This window comes from Lampetra fluviatilis, chromosome 7, assembly GCF_964198595.1.
Source record: "Lampetra fluviatilis chromosome 7, kcLamFluv1.1, whole genome shotgun sequence".
NCBI classification, from domain to species: Eukaryota; Metazoa; Chordata; class Hyperoartia; order Petromyzontiformes; family Petromyzontidae; genus Lampetra; species Lampetra fluviatilis.
In genome coordinates, this window is record NC_136281.1 from 13,770,655 (window position 1) to 13,790,391 (window position 19,737).

The 19,737-nt window shown below is 52.3% G+C and overlaps 1 protein-coding gene across 1 annotated transcript; it reads right to left on the reverse strand.

The window, feature by feature from the left end:
* Positions 1-1,760: 1,760 nt before the first annotated feature.
* POLR1B (RNA polymerase I subunit B) lies at positions 1,761-17,813 on the reverse strand. Its single transcript, XM_078858586.1, has 17 exons — positions 17,593-17,813; positions 15,919-16,086; positions 15,123-15,269; positions 14,402-14,534; positions 13,257-13,393; positions 12,890-13,113; positions 12,254-12,425; positions 10,999-11,173; positions 10,203-10,484; positions 9,763-9,896; positions 9,125-9,295; positions 7,893-8,049; positions 6,403-6,599; positions 5,700-5,959; positions 3,917-4,272; positions 2,843-3,024; positions 1,761-2,538 (listed from the first exon to the last, which is right to left on the reverse strand). Exons 1-17 carry the CDS (start codon positions 17,767-17,769, stop codon positions 2,158-2,160), a joined length of 3,453 nt encoding a protein of 1,150 aa, XP_078714712.1. The 5' UTR covers positions 17,770-17,813; the 3' UTR covers positions 1,761-2,157.
* Positions 17,814-19,737: the final 1,924 nt, after the last annotated feature.

Sequence of the window (19,737 nt, forward strand, 5' to 3'; positions counted from 1 at the left end):
CTGATGACGGAGGCTTGTGTTGCTTCCGAAACGTGATTTAATTTAGTTATTTTCATTTATTATTATTTTATTTTTACCTACGTGACTTGACCGAAAAAAACTTAAGAGTATGAATCCTTGCAGTCACGAAAGCTTCAAATCTAGAATACATTCTACCTCTCTAGGTGCTGTTGAGAGCCATTTCCCAAAACGTCGCCTATTACATGCACTTTCTTTCTCCGAGGCATACATACTGTATGTAAATGTGCCTTCCCATCGACTAATTCTGCACCATCGGCAGCGCGGGCGAATTACCAAAGCCCCCAGCCGCCGCCCCGTGTCACCCTCAACTTCTCTCACGTTGCCGCAGGGAGCCGACAGCAGCAACTCTCACACACGCACACAAAGCCTCCTTCCCCTCCTCCTTCCTCCTCCTTGGTGGCGGAGGGAACACGAGGCGCCCCGGGACACCGCTCCCCGCCGACCCGTCTGGGCCTGGCCCGGCACCAACCACCACCACCCGGCTCCCCCGTCTGCCAAGTTCTAATGCCGGCTCCATCGTGGCTCCAGTGTCGCCACAATAAATAAATCAAACTAACCTCAACTCCCGTGGCTTTCTCACCCCCCACCACCACCAGCGCCGTAGTGAGTGTGCAGGTTAACGGAACACCTGCGTTAGTGTTCCGACAAGCATCTGGTAGTTCGCCTGCATTTGGTTTCAAGGAAGCCTTCCCGTTGCCGATGACGCGCGTTTATGATAATTGGTTTTTTACCCTTTTATCTGGCAACAAAACTGACACCTTTTTTTACGAGGAGTCATGTTTGCATAGACCACAATACATGCAGTCATAATGCAAACAAAAAACATAACTCTGATAAGGACAGCGCATACATTATCAGTTATGTTTTTTGTTTGCATTATGACTGCAGGTATTGTGGTCTATGCAAATATGACTCCTCGTAAAAAAGGTGTCAGTTTTTTTGCCAGATAAAAGGGTAAAAAAACAATTATCATATTTTTTACTGCCAAATGAGGTACCAATGGTGACGCGCTTTTAGTTAACCCCGAAAGCCACACCGAGCCCAAATTCTCCTTTTCAGGAGGGTCCTGCTACGTTGGTATGTTTGGCAATACCAAAGTACGTTCTTGTACATATGGGGAGAAACGGGAGAACCTGGAGGAAACCCGTGCAGCACAGGGGGAGTGGATGAACCGATCAGAGAAAAGGTGCTCAAGTGATGAATACAACACAGGTCGTTCTTGGCTGCGAGTTGCAAGTGTTAGCACGCTCACCCTGATGAGACGTTGAGTGTCTAAAACTTTGCCATAGCTTGTTACACATGCTGCTGGAAGAAAAGAAAAACTCCCAGAAGGCCGTGGTTGATGGGATGTGTAAAAAATAACTCCCAGAAGGCCGTGGGTGATGGGATGTGTAAAAAAAACTAGTTTCTTTTACAGGTAGGAACAACAGGTTCCACACTGCCCACCAGGGATTATTTGTCTGTCTGTCGTGCACAAATGCGCTGTCCAACCAAGTTCCTACCTGCCCACTCCGAAGGAACGTGTTTTTGTACGGAGGACAAAATTGTCCACATTTTATTTTGACATCGCGTTTGCAGCACACAGGTCCACTGTTTAACACCAGTGGTAGCTATGGGCGCTCTGTTCAGCACCCTGAACCTCTGAACAACTGGGCCACCAGACATTGTTGGAAGAGGGAGATAACCAAGCGGTGTTGTTTAAATTCAAAAGGTCTGGGACACGGCTCATTTGTCGAGAACGTTTATTCAGAATCACACGAGGAAATGTATGGAATCTTTTTTTTTTACAAGAAATATGGCTTTAAAATAATAATTATGTGGCTTACCCAGCCATCTGGACCTCCTGGCCCAGCCTGCACACAAGAACAAAAAACCTCAAAAGCTGCTCGGGCAAGTGCTGTTAGCGAGCACCTAATGAGTTCTGGATGTCGTACGAGGGGGTGGGTTGGTCAACACCAAACCCAACGAAACTGCCTCACCAGTAATGTTGCCAAATCGCACCAAGTATTCGGGACTCGTTTACATATTCGCCACCGATGTTGGTCACGAGCAGAAAGTGGAACACGGGGTCGTTGCAATACGCTAACCACTGCACCTCCCCTCCTCCCAACCAACACACACACACACGAGGCAGCTTCACTTGACCTGCAGCTGCACTTTGATGTTCATGGAGGCGAGCTCGGCCACGAAGTATCGCAGCACGAAGGGCATCGTCACGACGCACACGGAGTCCGCGCTCTTGCACACGACGCACACCCAGGCGCGGCGACCGCTGCGAGTGTGCGCCCAGTCGGGCGGCGGCCGCTCCAGCGTGGGCGACAGCAGCGAGCCGCAGCGCGTGCACACGCGCGCCTCGCAGCGGTCCGAGCACGCCACCAGGCGGTCGTGCAGCAGGAAGGAGGTGCCGTGCGCCAGCAGCGCGTCGCGCTCCATCTCGCCGAAGCGCACGCCGCCCTGAACGTTGCGCCCGCCCACCGGCTGGCAGGTGAGGCGGTCGCGCGCGCCCGTCGTTCGCACCTGGGAGGGGTGGAACGCGGGTGGGGGCGGGGCGGTGGGACGGGGGAAGGGGATCGAGATGAGGTTTTGATGTCATTCGGAGATTTGAAACGAATGCGCACTGTTGGCGAAACTCAGGGCTGCGTGCACTGCTATCACCGCACGGAGAAAAAGACGGCGTGATGGAAAAAACAAATCAAGAGTGGAGAGCCGGATCAAGAGACAAAGAGTCACATGGACAGATGGGACGGACAGACAGGTGAGAGAAGGCTCTTTCCACAAGTTCCGAGTGCGCGGCCTCAGGCTAGCGGGAACCCTGCGTCACCTGGAACTTGTCGGACACCATGTGGCGCAGGCGCTGGTAGTAGACGATGCCGATGAAGATGTCGGCGTCGAGCTCCAGGCCGCTGATGCCGCTGTACAGGCGCTCCGTGCCCAGGTGGCTGTAGCCCGCGGCACTCAGCAGCTTGCCAAAATACTCCACCGCCGTCAGCTGCTTAGCCTCGTCTGCAGACGCGCGCACACAAACACGTACAGCATAAACAGACGTTTGGGGCAAACACTATTAGAGAGCAACTATGAAGGCCGGAACGGTGCATGAGTGGTGTGGCCGGAACCAATCCCCCGTCGCCAGTGCCGGTAATCATAACCAGGTCGCCGGGTTCATAGCGCAATCACCACAATCAGGTCTCAGTGTAAATGCTTACCCCGAGCTCTCAATACTCTGATAGTGCGCTGTCTTTGAGTTGTACGTCTTTTGGCGTCATCTGGTCCAACACCAATGGAGACTAGGCTCTAAGAAAAGCTGTCTCGGGTGTGGACCAATCAACTTCAAGGACAGTGCATATCATTATCATCATCATCAGAGTTGTTTCTTTTTGTTTGCATTTTGACTGCTTGTGTTGTGGTTATTGCAAACATGATGCCTTGTATAAAGGTGTCACTTTTTTGTACCAGTTGAAAGGGTAAAAACCTATTACTATATTTTGCCACTGGTAAAGGAGGTCTCAGAGTAGAATCACCGAGTTATCGCTCGCCACGAACACATACACAACATGCGCACGTGCACACGAACACATGCACACAAACACAAAACAAATACACACATGCATGCATGAATTAAAACCCAGATTACTCACAGGTTAATTCAAACCCAGGATCTTAGCGATGCCAGCTCAATGCTCTTATCTCTAAACCACCCGGCCACATTCCACAACCACCACCGCCAAAACCACTACCGCCACAACTACAACAACCACCGCCACAACAATTGTCGCCGCCACCGCCACCACCACCACTACTGCCACCACCAACACCACCTCTAAAACCACCCGAACTGCCATCACCACCACTATCACCACCACTACCATCACCACCACTTCCACCGCCAGCGCCGTACCTCCGTCGGTCGAGCTCCTCTCCGAGAAGGTGAATGGCGTGGCGTCGTGACACAGGCCGTGCATGGCGGCCGACTTGCCGGCCATGCTCTCGATCAGCATTCCGATGGTCATGCGCGACGGGAACCCGTGCGGGTTGAACAGGATGTCGGGCGTCATGCCGCCCTCGCTGAACGGCATATCCTCGGTGCGCCACAGCCGGCTCAAGATGCCCTTCTGGCCGTGGCGGCTGGCGAACTTGTCGCCGATCGTGGGGTTGCGGGGAATGCGCATCGTGATGCACGCCCGAAAGAAGCGGCCCGTGCCGCTGTCGTTGCCGCACGCCTTCACGTTGTCCACGACCGCGTCCTCCTTGCCCCTGGGGACGAGTCGTCTTGTGAACGTGCAGTCGAAATCTGGAGTTTAGGCCGCCTAACGATCCGACCTTATTTTGCGGCAACCAAGGTTCTCCCACCTACCCGGCGCGGCCAAAGAAATTAAATTGTCACTACGCACTGGCGTTTCACGCGGCCCATTGTCGTCTTGTTTCAGCTCGCCGGCGAGTTGAAGTGGACAGCCAAATGTATCAATTACGACTCAAGCTACATATGGAGTCGTAATTTGTCAGCCCGACACTTCAGACCAAGAAGATATTTTTAAGAAGAGGCGTGCACGACACTAGCCGTGGTCACCGGATTCTTAACGCAGCAAGCGAACCACTGCACCACCATTCCACCCCACCGACGTGTGAATCGCGAGCCTAAGAATCGATTTTAATTGACGAATGGATGAAACGTTACGTGCCTGTAAGACCGCCCACCGTTTCTTGCATGTAAAGCGCGAGTTTTAACTTAACAAAACGTATATATTTTCCCCCATTTTTATCCCAACGGTGCTTTTGCCTTCATGTCATGAGATAAATAATACATTTGGATATCTGACACAGCAGTGCAGCAATCTCGTGTCAGATAAAAGGGTCCATGGAAGAAGACGTAGCAGAACTACTTTCGAGATCCCTTCCTGGGACCTTTCATCCACACAGTAGGTGGCAGCATTTTCCCACTCCCTCCGCCACCAAGAGGAGTGTTTGTCCCATGACAAAGCCACCCTCCTCCCGTGCCCCCCATCCCGATTTCACCCCCCTACCCCCCCGCCCCATATCTACGTCACCCGGGACCCTCCGGCCCATGGGCGCCCGTTGCAGTTGCTCCGTCTGCACACTCGACAATTACGCTCGCCCCCCACCACCCCCATCAGAATAAAAATCGTTGTTTATACTGGAGGAATCCGATGAGCTATGAAGCTCTTTCTCACAGATGTCCAGTATGGGCGGGTCAGCAAGTTACCACAGGGAACAATACAAAAACACGATAGGAGTGCAAAATAGAGAAAATGCCACGAAATGTAAATAAATAATAAAATATCCCGTTATATAAGTCTGACTTGTCACGCTTGGGCAGGGCATCAAAAACAACAACAAAACAGTTTAACACGTAGGCTTTCGCGACCAATATTATTCATAATCAACGTTTTTGGGTTAGATCGCGTTAATATTAAAAATGTGTCGTAACCCTCCACCACCCGACACGGCCAATCAGCAAAAAAGTGTCACGTTGACAAAAGAGAAATAGTTCACTACTTTAGCCCACCGGTGTGTTGAAGCGTGAAACCACAACATTTACAATGGGTGGTGGAGGGTTACGACACATTTATAAATAACGCGATCTAACCCAAAAACGTTCATTCTGAACAACAAAACAGTCCCCTCCACTACCCCCTTCCCCCCCTTTGCGACTGCTCACTCACTTGTAGGCGATGACGGTGGCCTCGCCGGTGGCGAGGTTCAAGTAGGAGTAGAAGGGCTCCCCGTAGCGCAGCCACGAGCCGATCGAGGGCAGGCCGTCGGCGTCGAGCTTGGCGGCGCCGGGTCGCGCGTCGTCGCCGGCCTTGAAGCCGAACACGAGCTCGTCCCGGCCCTCGCGCACGCACTTGGTGAGATCCACGAGCTCCGTCTTGTAGATGCTGCCGTGCGCGAAGCCGCGCTCCCACGACGACTTGTTCACGATCTGTTTTTCGTGCCGAGAAAGAGACCTTCGGGAACCGGGCCTCGCGTTGATCGCGTGCCGGTTGTATTTTATTACAACTCGCGAAACGCGTCGTGGATGTACAAAGTCTACGCGTGGAATAAAGGCCTCTCCGTGACGCTTCGTGACTTTTAATTGGAGGGCTCGGCAACAAAGGAGAGCACGAGCGGGCGCGTGGTGCCGTGCTCGCACGCACACAGAGCCGTGCACGCACACCAGCCGTGCACGTACGCACAGAGCCGTGCACGCACACAGAGCCGTGCACGCACACAGAGCCGTGCACGCACACAGAGCCGTGCACGCACACAGAGCCGTGCACGCACACAGAGCCGTGCACGCACACAGAGCCATGCACGCACACCAGCCGTGCACGCACGCAAGTGGGCGAGAGGGCCCGGCCTGTAAAGCAACGTGCGCAAATGTACCATGGCGTCCTCCATGTCGTATCCCGTGTAGGAGATGACTGCCACCACGGCGTTGGTGCCCGCGGGATAAGTGTCCATGGCGTAGTGGTCGTACATGTAGGGCCGCACCAGGGGGCTCTGCGGCGTCTGCAGCCGGTATAGCTTGTTGTCAGAGCGGTCGCGGAAGTTGTGCAGCGGGGTGCCCATCGTCTGCTTGCCTGCACGCGGAGGGGATGGGGAGAGATGCGTGTGGGAAGGATCAAGCGAGCCGCATAAACGGATACTTCTTGCGTATGGCTTCGTAAAGAACAACTCGGAAAGTGTGTATCCGAGTTTGGTAGGCAGGCGATGGCTACGGGTGAGGCTGAGTTGATTTCTGATGCTGCTGCGCCTCCGTTGGATTTCAGTGGTCTACACGGCGCTCTACAGTTTGGTCAGGGCCTCTACAGTCACATTTCGGACTTCCTTTGAATTTCCACTGATGAAGGCGGTGACCGGATCTGGCGTCGTGGATCGTGCAGATTCGATTTCATCACGTGTTCCAGTGATTTCGCGGAAGGTTGCCACCAGATAACAGCGAGTAGGTAAGAGCGATATCACGAGACCTAAATGTTGTACCATTGTATCCTTGATTTAACCAAGACATGGAATAAACCTTATTGAGACATGTAAATCATTGTCTCTCATGCAAAGGTTATCTGGGATTCAATCAGAGTGTATCCTCATGGTCACCACTGACTGTCAAGTACTTGTGGGTAGAACGGTAGGTCCGTCAGCAGAAAGCCAAGTAGATTCAAGTTAACCTCGTAAGTAGGCAGGGGCATAGGTGTATGGGTAGTCAGGTCTGTAGGTAACAGAAGCCTACCTATGTGGGTACACTGATGAGTGTGGATAGTTTGCTAGGTAGGTAGGTCGGTAGATAGGCAGAAGTAAAACTTACGGTAAAGTAGGTAGATAAGTGGGAGGGGTTGGGTAGGCAAGTAGGTCTGTAGGCACTCGAAGTAATTCCTGTGGATTGTGGGTAGGCAGGTTTGCAGGTAGGTAGTAATGTAGCTAGTTAGATAAGCAAACAGGCAGGTAGGTAAGTAGGCTGGTAGCGAGATTGGTAGGTAGCTAGCAGGCAAATAGGCTGGCAGGTACATAGTTAGATAAGTAGATAGCTAGATAGGTTAGTTAGTAAGTTAGGCTAAGTAGTTTACAGGTAGGTTGGTAGTTTGTTAGGTAGGACGTTAGGTAGGTAGGCAGTAAGGGATTTAGGCAGGTAGGCAGGCAGGTAAGTCCCCTGGAAGATAGGTTGTTAGCTAGATTGATACTAAATTAGGCAGGAGCAAGGTAGTTCGGTAGGCAGGTAGGCATGTCGGCAAATAGTTGGGTAGGATGGTAGGCGGGTATGAAGGCTGGCAAATAGATTAGTAGATAGGAAGGTAGTTAGGTAGTTTGGTAAGTGGGCAGGCAGGCAATCAGGCGGGTAGGTAGGGGCAAGCGTTTATTAGGGGTAGGCAGCAGCTCACCCATCTGACACTGGTACATGTTGCGGGGACTCTGGTTGTGGTCCGAGTAGGGGATGAAGTTGGCCACCACGCTCAGCATGCTGTGTGGGAACAGCTCCTGGTGCGTGGTCACCCCCTTCACGATCTCGTTCTCACGGATCGCGATGTCCATGTAAATCTGTGGGGCGGGGGGCGGGAGAGATGATGTGGCGATACCGGAACACAAAGATCTCCTGTATAGCTTACATGGGCTTTTAGGACACGTTAGACAGCACCCATGAAGGACAACAGCTCCATCCCATGTCACTCATGGTGGTTGTTTGACCACACTTCACCACAGTGGTCAGTGCGGGCTGGTAAATGTCTGGTTGCGCAGCGTTAACTCTAACCCCACGGCAAGAAGGGCCTGGGTTCGATTCCCAACTTGGGTGCCTTTCTGTGTGGAGTTTGTATGTGTTTCCGGTTTCTTCAAATCGCTAAAAACACACAATGTCGGGCAAAAATATCCCAGTGCAGGACCCTCCTGGATGGAATTTCAGACTCAACGTGGCTTACATTATTTGGAATATTTGGCTGCTATACATTTCCATATGATAAGCCAGGTCGTTGAGCTTTCATTTGTGGCCAGGTTGCTTTTGCAAAGTAGCTAATAGGTCAGTGGGCATCACCTGGTAAAATAAACTAGTTTCGATTTAAAGCTTTCGTGACTGCAGGGATTCATATTCTTGGTTCTTTCGGTAAAGTCACGTAGAAGGGAAATAATAAAAATATAAAACAATAAAATTGTCACGACGTTTTGACTGCAACACAAGCAATCATCATCAGGTGTGAAATCCACAGCAAGAAAATTAAGAAAGAAATGGCACATTTTCAAATTTTCTTGCTGTGGATTTCACACCTGATGATGATTGCTTGTGTTGCAGTCAAAACGTCGTGAGAATTTTATTTTTTATATTTTTATTACTTTATTATTTCCCTTCTACGTGACCTTACCGAAAGAACCAAGAATATAAACTAGTTTCGTTTTATTTGTATATTTATTTTAAGTGATTTCCATATCTTTCCTATACTTTGCACCCCTATCGTGTTTTTGTATTGTTCCGTCCCGCCCCTCTACTGGACATCTATGAAAAAGAGCTTTATAGGCCACCGAATTTCTCCAGTACAAATAAACATTCCGATTCTGAAGAAGTCATCATCACAGAGACGTGCGCACCAGACTGGTGCCGCGGTGGCGAGCGCGACCAACCCACCTGCTCGAAGGTGCCTATGAGCTCCTCGACGCCGAGTGCCAGGTTGCGGACGGGGCGGATGAGGCGGCCGGCGCCCGTGAACACGTAGAGCGTTGGGTAGAGGCTGGCGCAGGCCGTCTTGGGAACCAGCACCACCTCGGTCCAGGGCGGCACCCGCTTCTCCTTGCGCGCCTGCGGCACGGAACACGCGGACACCAGGGGGTGGAGGTGGAGCGGGGCGGGTGAAGAGGTTGTGGAGGAGGAGGTGGTGGCGCTTGAGACGTTGGTGGAGGTGGAAAATCATGACATGGAAAATACGGAAACCACAACGAGCACGTGGTCACAACTAATTCACCTCCTCTCCAAACAGAACCCAGGGAATGAGGAGAAGATGTTTCTAACATATCCTCATAAACGTTCCAACCACATTCAATTAACAAAGGCCCCCATGTAGCCTCTAGAGATTCTTTGGGAGAAAATTACTGCGAGTGAGCAACTATTAAAAGGGGTGGCCACGGTGCGTGGCTAGGGATGGTGCGGCCAACATTAGCTAAGGAACACCCAAGACCCTTGGAGCCAAACTAAAATGAGCCATCGAGGAGAGCTGAGAGCAGCAGGAGAGTCGTGCCAGCAGCCCCGTCGACGTTGCGATCGCGCACCTTGTACGTGCGCAGCGTGCTGACGATCTGCGGCGCGATCCGGGGGTCGGCCCAGCCCACGAACGAGCCATCCAGCATCACCGGGTAGCACTCGGAGTAGGGGCAAGCGGGGGTGCCGTCCACCGGCACCACGCCTGGGCGGGCACGACGCACTCATCAACACACTAACATACGAATATACCAAAAACATCGGCAACAGAACATCACACTGACATACTAATATACCAACACACTGGTAAGCCGACACACTGACATTCTACTAATATACTCGATAAGATACACCAGCATTCCTAATGCAGAGCATTTTTTTATTAAATTTTTTGGGGTGGCAGATTTTAGGATTTTAAGGCCAAAATAATCAAGTTAAATTAATAAAATTAGAATAACGGTCACACCGTTTTAGCACCATGCCACACCGCACCGCCGCGCGGCAATCTCACCGAGCGAGCAGAGCAGGGCGGGCATGCCACCGGTGGGCGTGATGGCCGTCACCACCTGGGCGCCGACCGTCAAGTGGTTGAGGAGGCCGCAGGGCGTCCCGTCGGGCGTGTGCACGGGGCACAGGAAGCCCCACGACTCGGGAAGCAGGCGGCGCACCGTCGTGGTGCGCATACGCGCAAACGCGGCGCCGCGGTGCACGGCGCGGAAGTGCGAGATGTAGCGCGTGAAGTTCAGCTTGTCGGCCACCACCGCCAAACCAGCATCCTGCAGCATGCCCAGGCCTGCGGGAACCCACGCACGCACGCAGAGACAGATGTACAGACGGACGAGACACTGGAAAGAACCCGGAAAGCGCCGATGGATTAGTCAACATCTCTCCCATCCTGCTCTAGTGGCGACGGAATACATTTTGTTTAGTTTGTGAAGAACGGGCGACACTGAACCAGCACTACTGTGGGTTCGAACCTGGGTTCTCAAGTGTACCAAGTTTATGGTCTCAAGCCTGACCAACAATTGCCCGTGAAAAAAATCCAGAATATTCAATTTGAAGTTTCACTAAATTTGGCAAAGTCCAGCTCTGAGAATAAAAATATTGGTTTGGTTACTTAATTGGGAAGCCACGTGGCAACATCACTCCCTGCTACTCGCAGATTAATGCCCAACTTCCTGGCCGGTGTTGCAATCCCCCCTTGCCCGTTCACCGAGTGGAAGTTGGTCCGTGCGCGCATTGCAATGGAGGAGCAGTATAAAATATGAAGTGATGGTGATGATGGCGACGACGACGAGTGGCGGTACCTGTCTTGGAGGCGAGGTTCCCTGTCGCCAGCAGGTACTCGGTGGCGCGGGTGAGGTCCGACACGGAGCTCAGGACCTTGGCAATGGAGTCCGTTGTGAGCGGGATGTTGCTGTGGCGCTGCACGCGCTTGTCAAACGAAAACTTGGCGCCCACGAGCCAGCCCTCCATTTTCTCCTGCACACGCGTGTGGGGGTGAGCGTCAAAGGGTGAGTGTCACAAGGTATGGGGGGGGGGGCAAATGGTGAGGGTTGAAGGGTGATGGTCAAAGGTTGAAAGGCAAGGGGGTGCGCTTGGACGGGTGAGGGTCAGAGGGTGAGGGGAAAGAGATGAGGGTCAGAGGGTGAGGAGCAAGGGATGATGGTCGAAAGATAAGGGGCAAGGGTAAGGGTCATGGGGTGAGGGGCGTGGGGAGCTTTTAAATATCAATGCTTCAAGTGGCCGAGTAGTGGCTCAGAAGTTACAGCACTGAGCTGACGCTGGGTTTGAATCCATGGTGCAGTCACCCAACAGCTTCTCATATGCAGCAAGTTGATGGCCTCAGCCTGGTGACCAAGGATGGAACAACGTAAACCCATCCTGTTTGACTTATCATCAAATCTCGCAAGCTAAGCAGGTTTTTAACATGCGCACAAAACACATTGTCGAAGGGCTGTGGGGCTAAGCGTTGGGTCAGCAAAATGTCATTGTTGTCCTGCACAAAATCCATCGTTGTACTGCACTTCTACGCTTCCACATCTACGATCCTTGTCTCCATCAACTTGCACTGAGCACAAGAGTTAAGTTCTATGAAACTAACGATGCTGGTGCAGAGGTTCCCGTTGTGTTTTCTGGTTGTACAGCGTGTCGTTTGGCACGATGTCTGATACACATTTCATAGAGAATCATCCAGCACGAAGAGCAAAACGTCGGACGTAATGTAAAAACCCCTTACCCGCAGAACCGGAAAAACACGTCGTAGAGAGGTAATAATAATACTTTCATTTCATACAGCGTCATTCATGCTAACAGGATCCCACAACGCTGTACATTATATATAATGACCAAATCCCATATATAGCTACTACCAGAAAATAAAAACCCTACAACCAAGCCAAATCAAAAACGAATTAACAAAAAAATGGCACCAAAAGAAAAAGCACCAACAAGGATAACGTTATGACAACAAATAAAATAGTCTAATAAGTCGAATAAATAATAATAAGAATAACAACGGCTGGTGGTAGTGGACACTGCGGGGAACTGTGGGGTAAGCACCTTGAGCATCATGAGATAGAGATGCCCTGAAGTCAAGACCTCCTGCGTTGAGAGGCTGTCGGGGTTCTCTGGCGCGCACTCCCCCTTGGCGAAGGCGAAGAGTTTGCGCGTCATCATGCACAGCAGCTGGAACTTCTCCACGTTGCTCTTGAGATGGATGCATATACACTGGCTGGAAATACACACACAGTCAGGGTCGGGTGGTAATCCCGTCAATCACCCATGCAGTCACTCCCTCTAACCGGCAGGCCAGTCACCTCCATGTCACTCTTACATAGCTACGAACAGGATTACCGTTCCCCAGAACTTCACCCATTGTTCATGCCGCCCATGTTGAGGACTCGGGTCTACCAGAATGGCTGTTTCGTCTCATCCTCAATGTTTAACCACCACCGCACTGCACATCACAACACTTCTCTCTCTCTGTCGCTTTCCTCTCACCGATCGACTTTGGAATCCCCTTCCATGGTCCCTTTCCCAAGTGCTCATAACCTCGCTTAATTCCAGAAACGTAACGAGCCCCGTCGCAATCTCGAGAGTGCTGTTAGTTTCTAGTCACTTTGGCCACTGGGAAACGCCACAGGGTCAAAGGTTGGTGAGGGTGGAAGGGGGGGAGAGGGAGGGAAAGAGGCTCACTCGAAGAGAAACTCCGCCACCTCCTCGTCCGTGAGCCACTCGGGCAGGAGAAGCTTGACGCGGAATCGCTCTCCCAGGTAGCGCATCACCTGGGCCTGCGTGAGGCAGCCCTCATCACCCACGGCGCGCATCATGTACGCCACGCAGCTCCGGTAGAATGAGTTCCCCTCCATGCTCTTTGTGAGCTCGCAGAAGATGCGGTAGTCTGTGAAGGACACGAGGCCCTGGCGGAGGCAGAGTTGAAAGGGGGAGGGCGGCGATCACGGGTGTCCCGACGACTTGTCGTTCGAAATCGGATCCGGCTCGCGCGATACCGGTTCCGCGTTACCGAGCGTCTCGGGAAGGCGACCGCCACCGCCTCGCTCACCTTGAGCGCGAAGCCGAGCGGCATGAAGAAGAGCTGCTTGCGATAGATGAAATTGAGCATGACGGTGCCGTTGTCCAGGTAGTGCAGATTCATGTTGATAGCCGTGTGCTCCTCGCACACGCAGTGGATGGAGATGCCTGCCCAAAAGAAAAAGATCCCCGTATTGCCTTAACAGACTTGTGGGGAAAGTGCTGCTAGCGAGCATCTATGAAGGCCGGCATGGCACACAAGGGGGTGGGGGGTGGCCAACATCACACCTGGCAGCCTTTGTCTCATGAATGGTGATGTTTACACATCGCACCATGTATTCATTTGAGGCCGAATCGGCCTAGAACCGGTTCAGGTAATCGTCACTGATGTTGCCCATGATCGGGAATTGAACCCGGCTTGCCGGGTTCGTAGTGGAGCACGCTGATCGCTGTAATACCGCTCCCCACACACACACATACACAAAAACAAAGATGCCCCAAAGGAACTATACAGATTGTTGGGGTAAATGATGTTAGCGAGTATCTGTCAAGGAGCACTGCGGCCAGCACCACACATGTCTACCACCTTTGTGTCACACATTATTTGGTGGTGTGTTAACAGTGGAGCACAATCATATTACAACAAACGTCAATAACACATCCTTCAAGAAAAAATATATATTTTATACGTATAATAGGTGACATTTTAGGCAAAGGTCTTATTTAGAAGGGTTATTTATAATAAGGCTTTTCCAGAAATATCAAGGCCGCAGAGTTATTGACAAATGTGTTAAGTATTTTTTGCATTTCATGTGCGAATGAAAACACACTACCAGCGACTCAGGTAAGGCTAAGTCAACCTATTAGGAGGCTCAGGAGGAGCTCAGATCATTTCCAATGTTAGCCATTGGCTGGCAAACCAACTCAGGTGGCCGGGTATGTAGCGCCATGTGCTGAACACTGTGCTACAGCACCAAATGCATACACAAACGCACGCAGTATGGCATGATAACCCAATGACGGCATTCCTTCACACAGCCACGCTCACTGTAAAATAGTGATCATGACGATGACGGTGAAGTTGAGAAAGGAAAGACCGACCGTCAGGGCTCGCGCCAAGTTGTTCTCGCTTGCCGGCAGTGACGGCGGTGGTGGCGTTGGTTGCGACTCACTCACCGAACTCGGTGTAGCCAGGGCCCCTGCTCTTCCACTTGGGCCGGTTCAAGGCAATAGGGTAGTTTCGCCGTGGCATGATCAGCATGCGCACCACCTTCTCGATGCCGTTGATAATGTAGTAGCCGCCCATTTCCTGCGAGCGGTCCAAAACGAACGCACACCCCCCCCCCCAACAGATCCCAGTCAAAAAATAACGCATTGTTACAAGTATTGTTGTGACCGTACGATAAGAGCTGGGCCGATTCGTCAATGAATTTGATTATCGGGTGAAAATTGTAATGGACTACTTTTTTGTGGTTCATTACGGAGACCGGTTTCAAAAATCGTAATGCAGATGCTGCCCATATAGCCGTACATACTGTTGAGGTAAGCACTGCAAGCGAGCACCTACAAAGGCCAGCAAGGCGTAATATGGGGCAGTGTGGCCAGAATCACACCCAGCTGCCTGTATCCCAAGTACTAATATGTACACTTGGCATTAGGAACTTATTTAAGGCCGAGTCAATCCAGGGAAAGCCGAAGACCGGTTCGAATATTCTCCACCAATCTTAGCTATGTCCGGTAATATAATTCAGGTTGCTGCATTAACAGCGCAGCGAGCGAACCACTCCACTTTCACTCCCCACACGCGCGTGCAGGTACATAAATGGGCAGGTATATTACGTAACAATAATTGTCGCGATTGTGAGTGTTACCATAACTCGTGTGCTGTGCGGCTCACCTCAGCCTCCTCATGGTGAGCTATGAGCTCGGCGGGCGACATCCCGCGCAGGTTGCAAGCCTTGGACTTCACCATGATGGGCACTTGACCCATACTCTGCTGGATGATGCCCTGCGGCTCCCCGTTCACCGACCAGCTCACATCCGCCTGGCCGAAGGGGGGGGGGGGGGGGGAGTAACAGGAGGGGAGAAGATGAGGACCAGGACGAGGGGAAAGAAGGAGGATAGTGGGGAAGCGCTGGTTGTTTCACACGAGGCAGCGAGAGTGGACCACGTACCGTAGTTGGTAGCGCAGAGCCGGCGGTTCACAAGCTCTACAAGGAACACATTTGCCGAGGTTTAAATACCGCAGCAGCCACATCTGCGTCAAGAGCTCTAGCTTCCTTCCCGACTTTGCTTGATGAAACTCAACATAAAGAAGTTCGGTTGACATGACCCTGCCCCGATTCACTGCAATTACACGCTCACTGCCGTTGAACCATTTCCATGTCACTTTTCATCACTACTACCACAACAATTTATCTAATGAACCTCATGCCTTGACACCCTCCAATCTCATCCTGCAAAACGGACCATTTCTTCTCATCAACACTGTAAAAAAAATGTGTTCGTTATTATCTGCTTTTATCAGCGCCCTCATTTGCTGGTCGTATATAGTTAACCATTCGTGCATGAGACGCCGTACGACTTTTTGAGGACGCGCAACAGGGCTGCTCAAGGGATCGATTGCAATCGGCGAATCCACAGAGACACAACATGCCAAGTTCGTGACGCGAGCGGGTGTGCCGTGATCTCACCATGAGCTTGCCGCGGTAGGTGGCGCGGCGCGCACGGCACTCGGCGGGGAAGACGCGCATGTCCCGGCACACGGCCGCCTTGCCCACCATGGGCGGAGAGATGGAGGTGTCGGCGAAAGCCAGCGATAGGCGATTGCCATTTATCATGAACTCGATGGGAGGGATGGCCTGGGTGCGAGACAGAGAACAGCGCGATCATCACAATACCATCAATGCTGCCACAATGTCATCATTATCATCATCGCCGCAACAACTTCATTACAACACCAAATACACAGATCCCCCGTATAGCCTTAACAGGGTGTTGGGGCAAGTGCTGTTAGCGCGCACCTATGAAGGCCGGCACGGCACACGAGGGGGTGGGTGGCCAGCACCACGACCGGCCTTTGACTGCACTTTCCTCTGCTGGTAACGTAGACCCATCAACAACACATCGGAACCAGAATATTTTATTTATACTGGAGGAATCCGATGAGCTGTGAAGCGTTATTTTCACAGGTGTCCGGTATGCAGGCCAGACACCCATCCAATAACTTTCCCGTCTCAACTCTGCTCAGGCTTCCAAGATCCGTGCCCTGCAACTGAAGTCGGCGTGGCCGGGGCTCACAAGGCAGTGCGCTAACCGCTGCGCCACCGCTCCTCGCGCAACGCATGAATAAAAAACCGAATTTATTGTCGTGCCTGCACACAATTAATAATTACACGATTATCCATTTTTACCGGGTATGCCGCAATAACGCTACATTACACGGGGAATGGCGTGCTTAACGTCACATTAAGGGCAGGGTGCATTAACCTCGGCAGCCTTCCGCAGCAGTGTGTAACGTTCACCAAACCTGGCTCGTCACCACCGATGATTACACTGGTCAACACACTTTTTCTGGCATAAGGTATTCCAACGGTAATAAGGACATTTTGGGGTGCTGATTCCAAATCTTGCATCAGTTTTTGTCTATCACATCAGGTTTTTGAGATATAAAATATTTCATTTTCAATAAAAACTGCTGAAGAAAAATATTAAATAAATGTGGATATCTACATAAAATGATATTATAAACACACTATCCTAAAAATACAGCACCATATTTTAACACTAAAGCAGTCACTGACTCGCAACAACTTGCAATCATAAGTGACAGAGTTAATTTCGGGTAAAATAAATGAAAATGGGGTATGCCGATAGCATAAAAATTAGATGTGATAGAGCAAATCTGAGATCAGATTTGGAATCAGCACCCTGAAATTAGTCTAAAACAGCTGCAAACGTCCAGGCCAGAATTTTTTTCTTTTTTTGTTGACCAGTGTTATTTTATTAAGGCCAAACCGCCGCTGAGATGCCGCTATTATTTCAGTTAGGCCACGCCGAGGCCTGTACAAAGTGGGCCCTCTGTGGTGGCACCGCGCAAGACGGCGGCGATGGGATCCCGTGGGCCCTCTCAGGCCACCACCAACAACCGCCATTCGCCACTAAGTGGCGGTGACGTCACCACGACGCTTGTGCCAGGCCAAGTGCACCGTGAGGCCACGTGAAGTGTCGAACGCCCGCTGGCAGGAGGTCACGGGGCAGACCCAGCAGGTGCCACGGGTTGACCGACCGAGATGACCGAGATGACTGGCTGATGCACCACCACACACCACCCCTGGCTACCACCCCCCCGCTCGCCACGGCCTCACCTGCACCGCCTGCGAGAGACCCTCGTGCAGCACGTAGTCGAACGACTCCACGTGCGACTTAACGAGCTCCTGCAGGGCGCGTCTCTGCGTGGCAGGCGGCCGCCCGTAGTCTGGCGCCGTGAGCTCCTTGAGGCTCGGAGCGCCGCAAGCCGCCGGCGGCTCCGTGGACGCGGCCATGCTGCCCCGATAGCTCCACGTGCTGTGGAGTGGGGAGGTGGTAGGGGTGGGGGTGGTGAATGTTGTTGGTGGTGGTGGTGGGGAGGTGAAGTCGTCTGCGGCCATCTTACCTAGGGGGGATGGTGGTGGGGGTGATTAATGTTGGTGGTGGTGGTAGGGAGGTGAAGTCGTCTGCGGCCATCTTACCTAGGGGGGGGGGTGGTGGTAGTGGTGGGGGTGGTGAATGTTGGTGGTGGTGGTGGGGAGGTGAAGTCGTCTGCGGCCATCTTACCTAGGGGGGGTGGTGGTAGTGGTGGGGGTGGTGAATGTTGGTGGTGGTGGTGGGGAGGTGAAGTCGTCTGCGGCCATCTTACCTAGGGGGGGGGGGGGGTGGTGGTGGTGGGGGTGATGAATGTTGGTGGTGGTGGTGGGGAGGTAAAGTCGTCTGCGGCCATCCTACCTAGGGGGGGTGGTGGTGTGTTGGTGGTGTTGGTGGGGGTGAGGGTGTTGGGGACTCTCCCTGAGTAATATGGCCGCCAGAAGTTCTCGACTGTCGCCCGGCTCACCCGGCTTCCCTCGTCACCCCGGTGATGCCGCTTCACGCCCCCCCCCACCCCCAGCCTGTTGCTGCGTTGGCGGTGGTGCACAAAGACAAAGATCCCCCGTGTAGCCTTAACAGACTGTCGGGGCAAGTGCTGTTAGCGAGCACCTATGAAGGCCAAAACGATACACGAGGGGGTTGGGTGGCCAGCACCACGCCCGACCGCCTTTGTCTCCCCTGTGTCGATGTTTACTACACACCGCACCAGGTACTCATTTGAGGCTGAGTCAACCTAGGGGAGGATGCCCAGGTCCGGTTCAGATAATCGTCACTGGCGGTGTTGGCCGTGAGCGGGAATCCAATCCGGGTTGCCGGGTTCGTAGCGCAGCGTAGCGCTAACCACTGCACCACCGCTCCCCAGTCACGCACGCAGACACGTGGTACACACACACGTGGGTGCTGCATACAGACACGTGGTGACACGTGGTGCACAGAGACACGTGGTGACACACAGACACGGAGCTGTTAGCGGCACTAATGACGGACTGCGTGCGCGTGTGTGCACGGCAGAAGACGTTTCGGGCAATGGGCACTTCTCAGAGAGAGAGAGCGATGAAGAGTTTGGAAGCACGCTGGGGGCTACTACGTGCGGTGGAGAAAGAAGCTTTAAATCGTTTCGGAGAGAACCAACGAGGCTGTGTTGTCACATTTTCACGTGCGATTCTCAGTTGGGGTGTCGAGTCGAGGGGGAACGAACGGGGGGGGGGGGCAACGTTGTCTGCTCGCAGGCGAGAAGGCTGCAAGAGAGAGAGTTTCGTGTTGTTTCGCTATCCCCCAAGGAGTGTGCAGAGCCCACGATGGTTGACTGCAACCCCAAGGGGTGGTTGCACGGCCACAATCACACGCCTGCAGGCTCGTGTGTATCTCTCTACCTTCACATGCGTCTCGGCAGAGATGAGCGCGTTTTGCCTGCGCAAAACGCAATGTGTGGCTATGAATAAGGCCCAGTGAGCCAAACGTCGGTACTTTTTTTTTATTTAATTTTGAAGCCAATGTTATTGACGAACGTGTGGAGTTGTTTTTGGTTTGTTATTTGTGCGCCACTGCCAACGCGACAGCAGCAGTATCACCGAATATAATTCGTTACAACTCCCATAGCTGGGGTCGGGTTAGAGGTGGTATTTGTGAAAAATTATTTGAAATCAATCCCAAACTATTCTAAGCAGGATAACAAAATAGATAAAACACCGCCTGTGGGTAAAAAAAGTTTTCTTAAAATCAAATATAACTAAAATCGCTCAAAGCGTCGGCGTAGAGCAAAAAAAAGTAACGGAAAGGGAAAAGTAGCGATAATAAAAAAAGAAATATAAAACTAATTTTGAACTCAATGTGAGAACCGGCGTGCGGGTGACGCGCCCTGCGCATGCGCGGTGCGCGCGGCCGCGAGA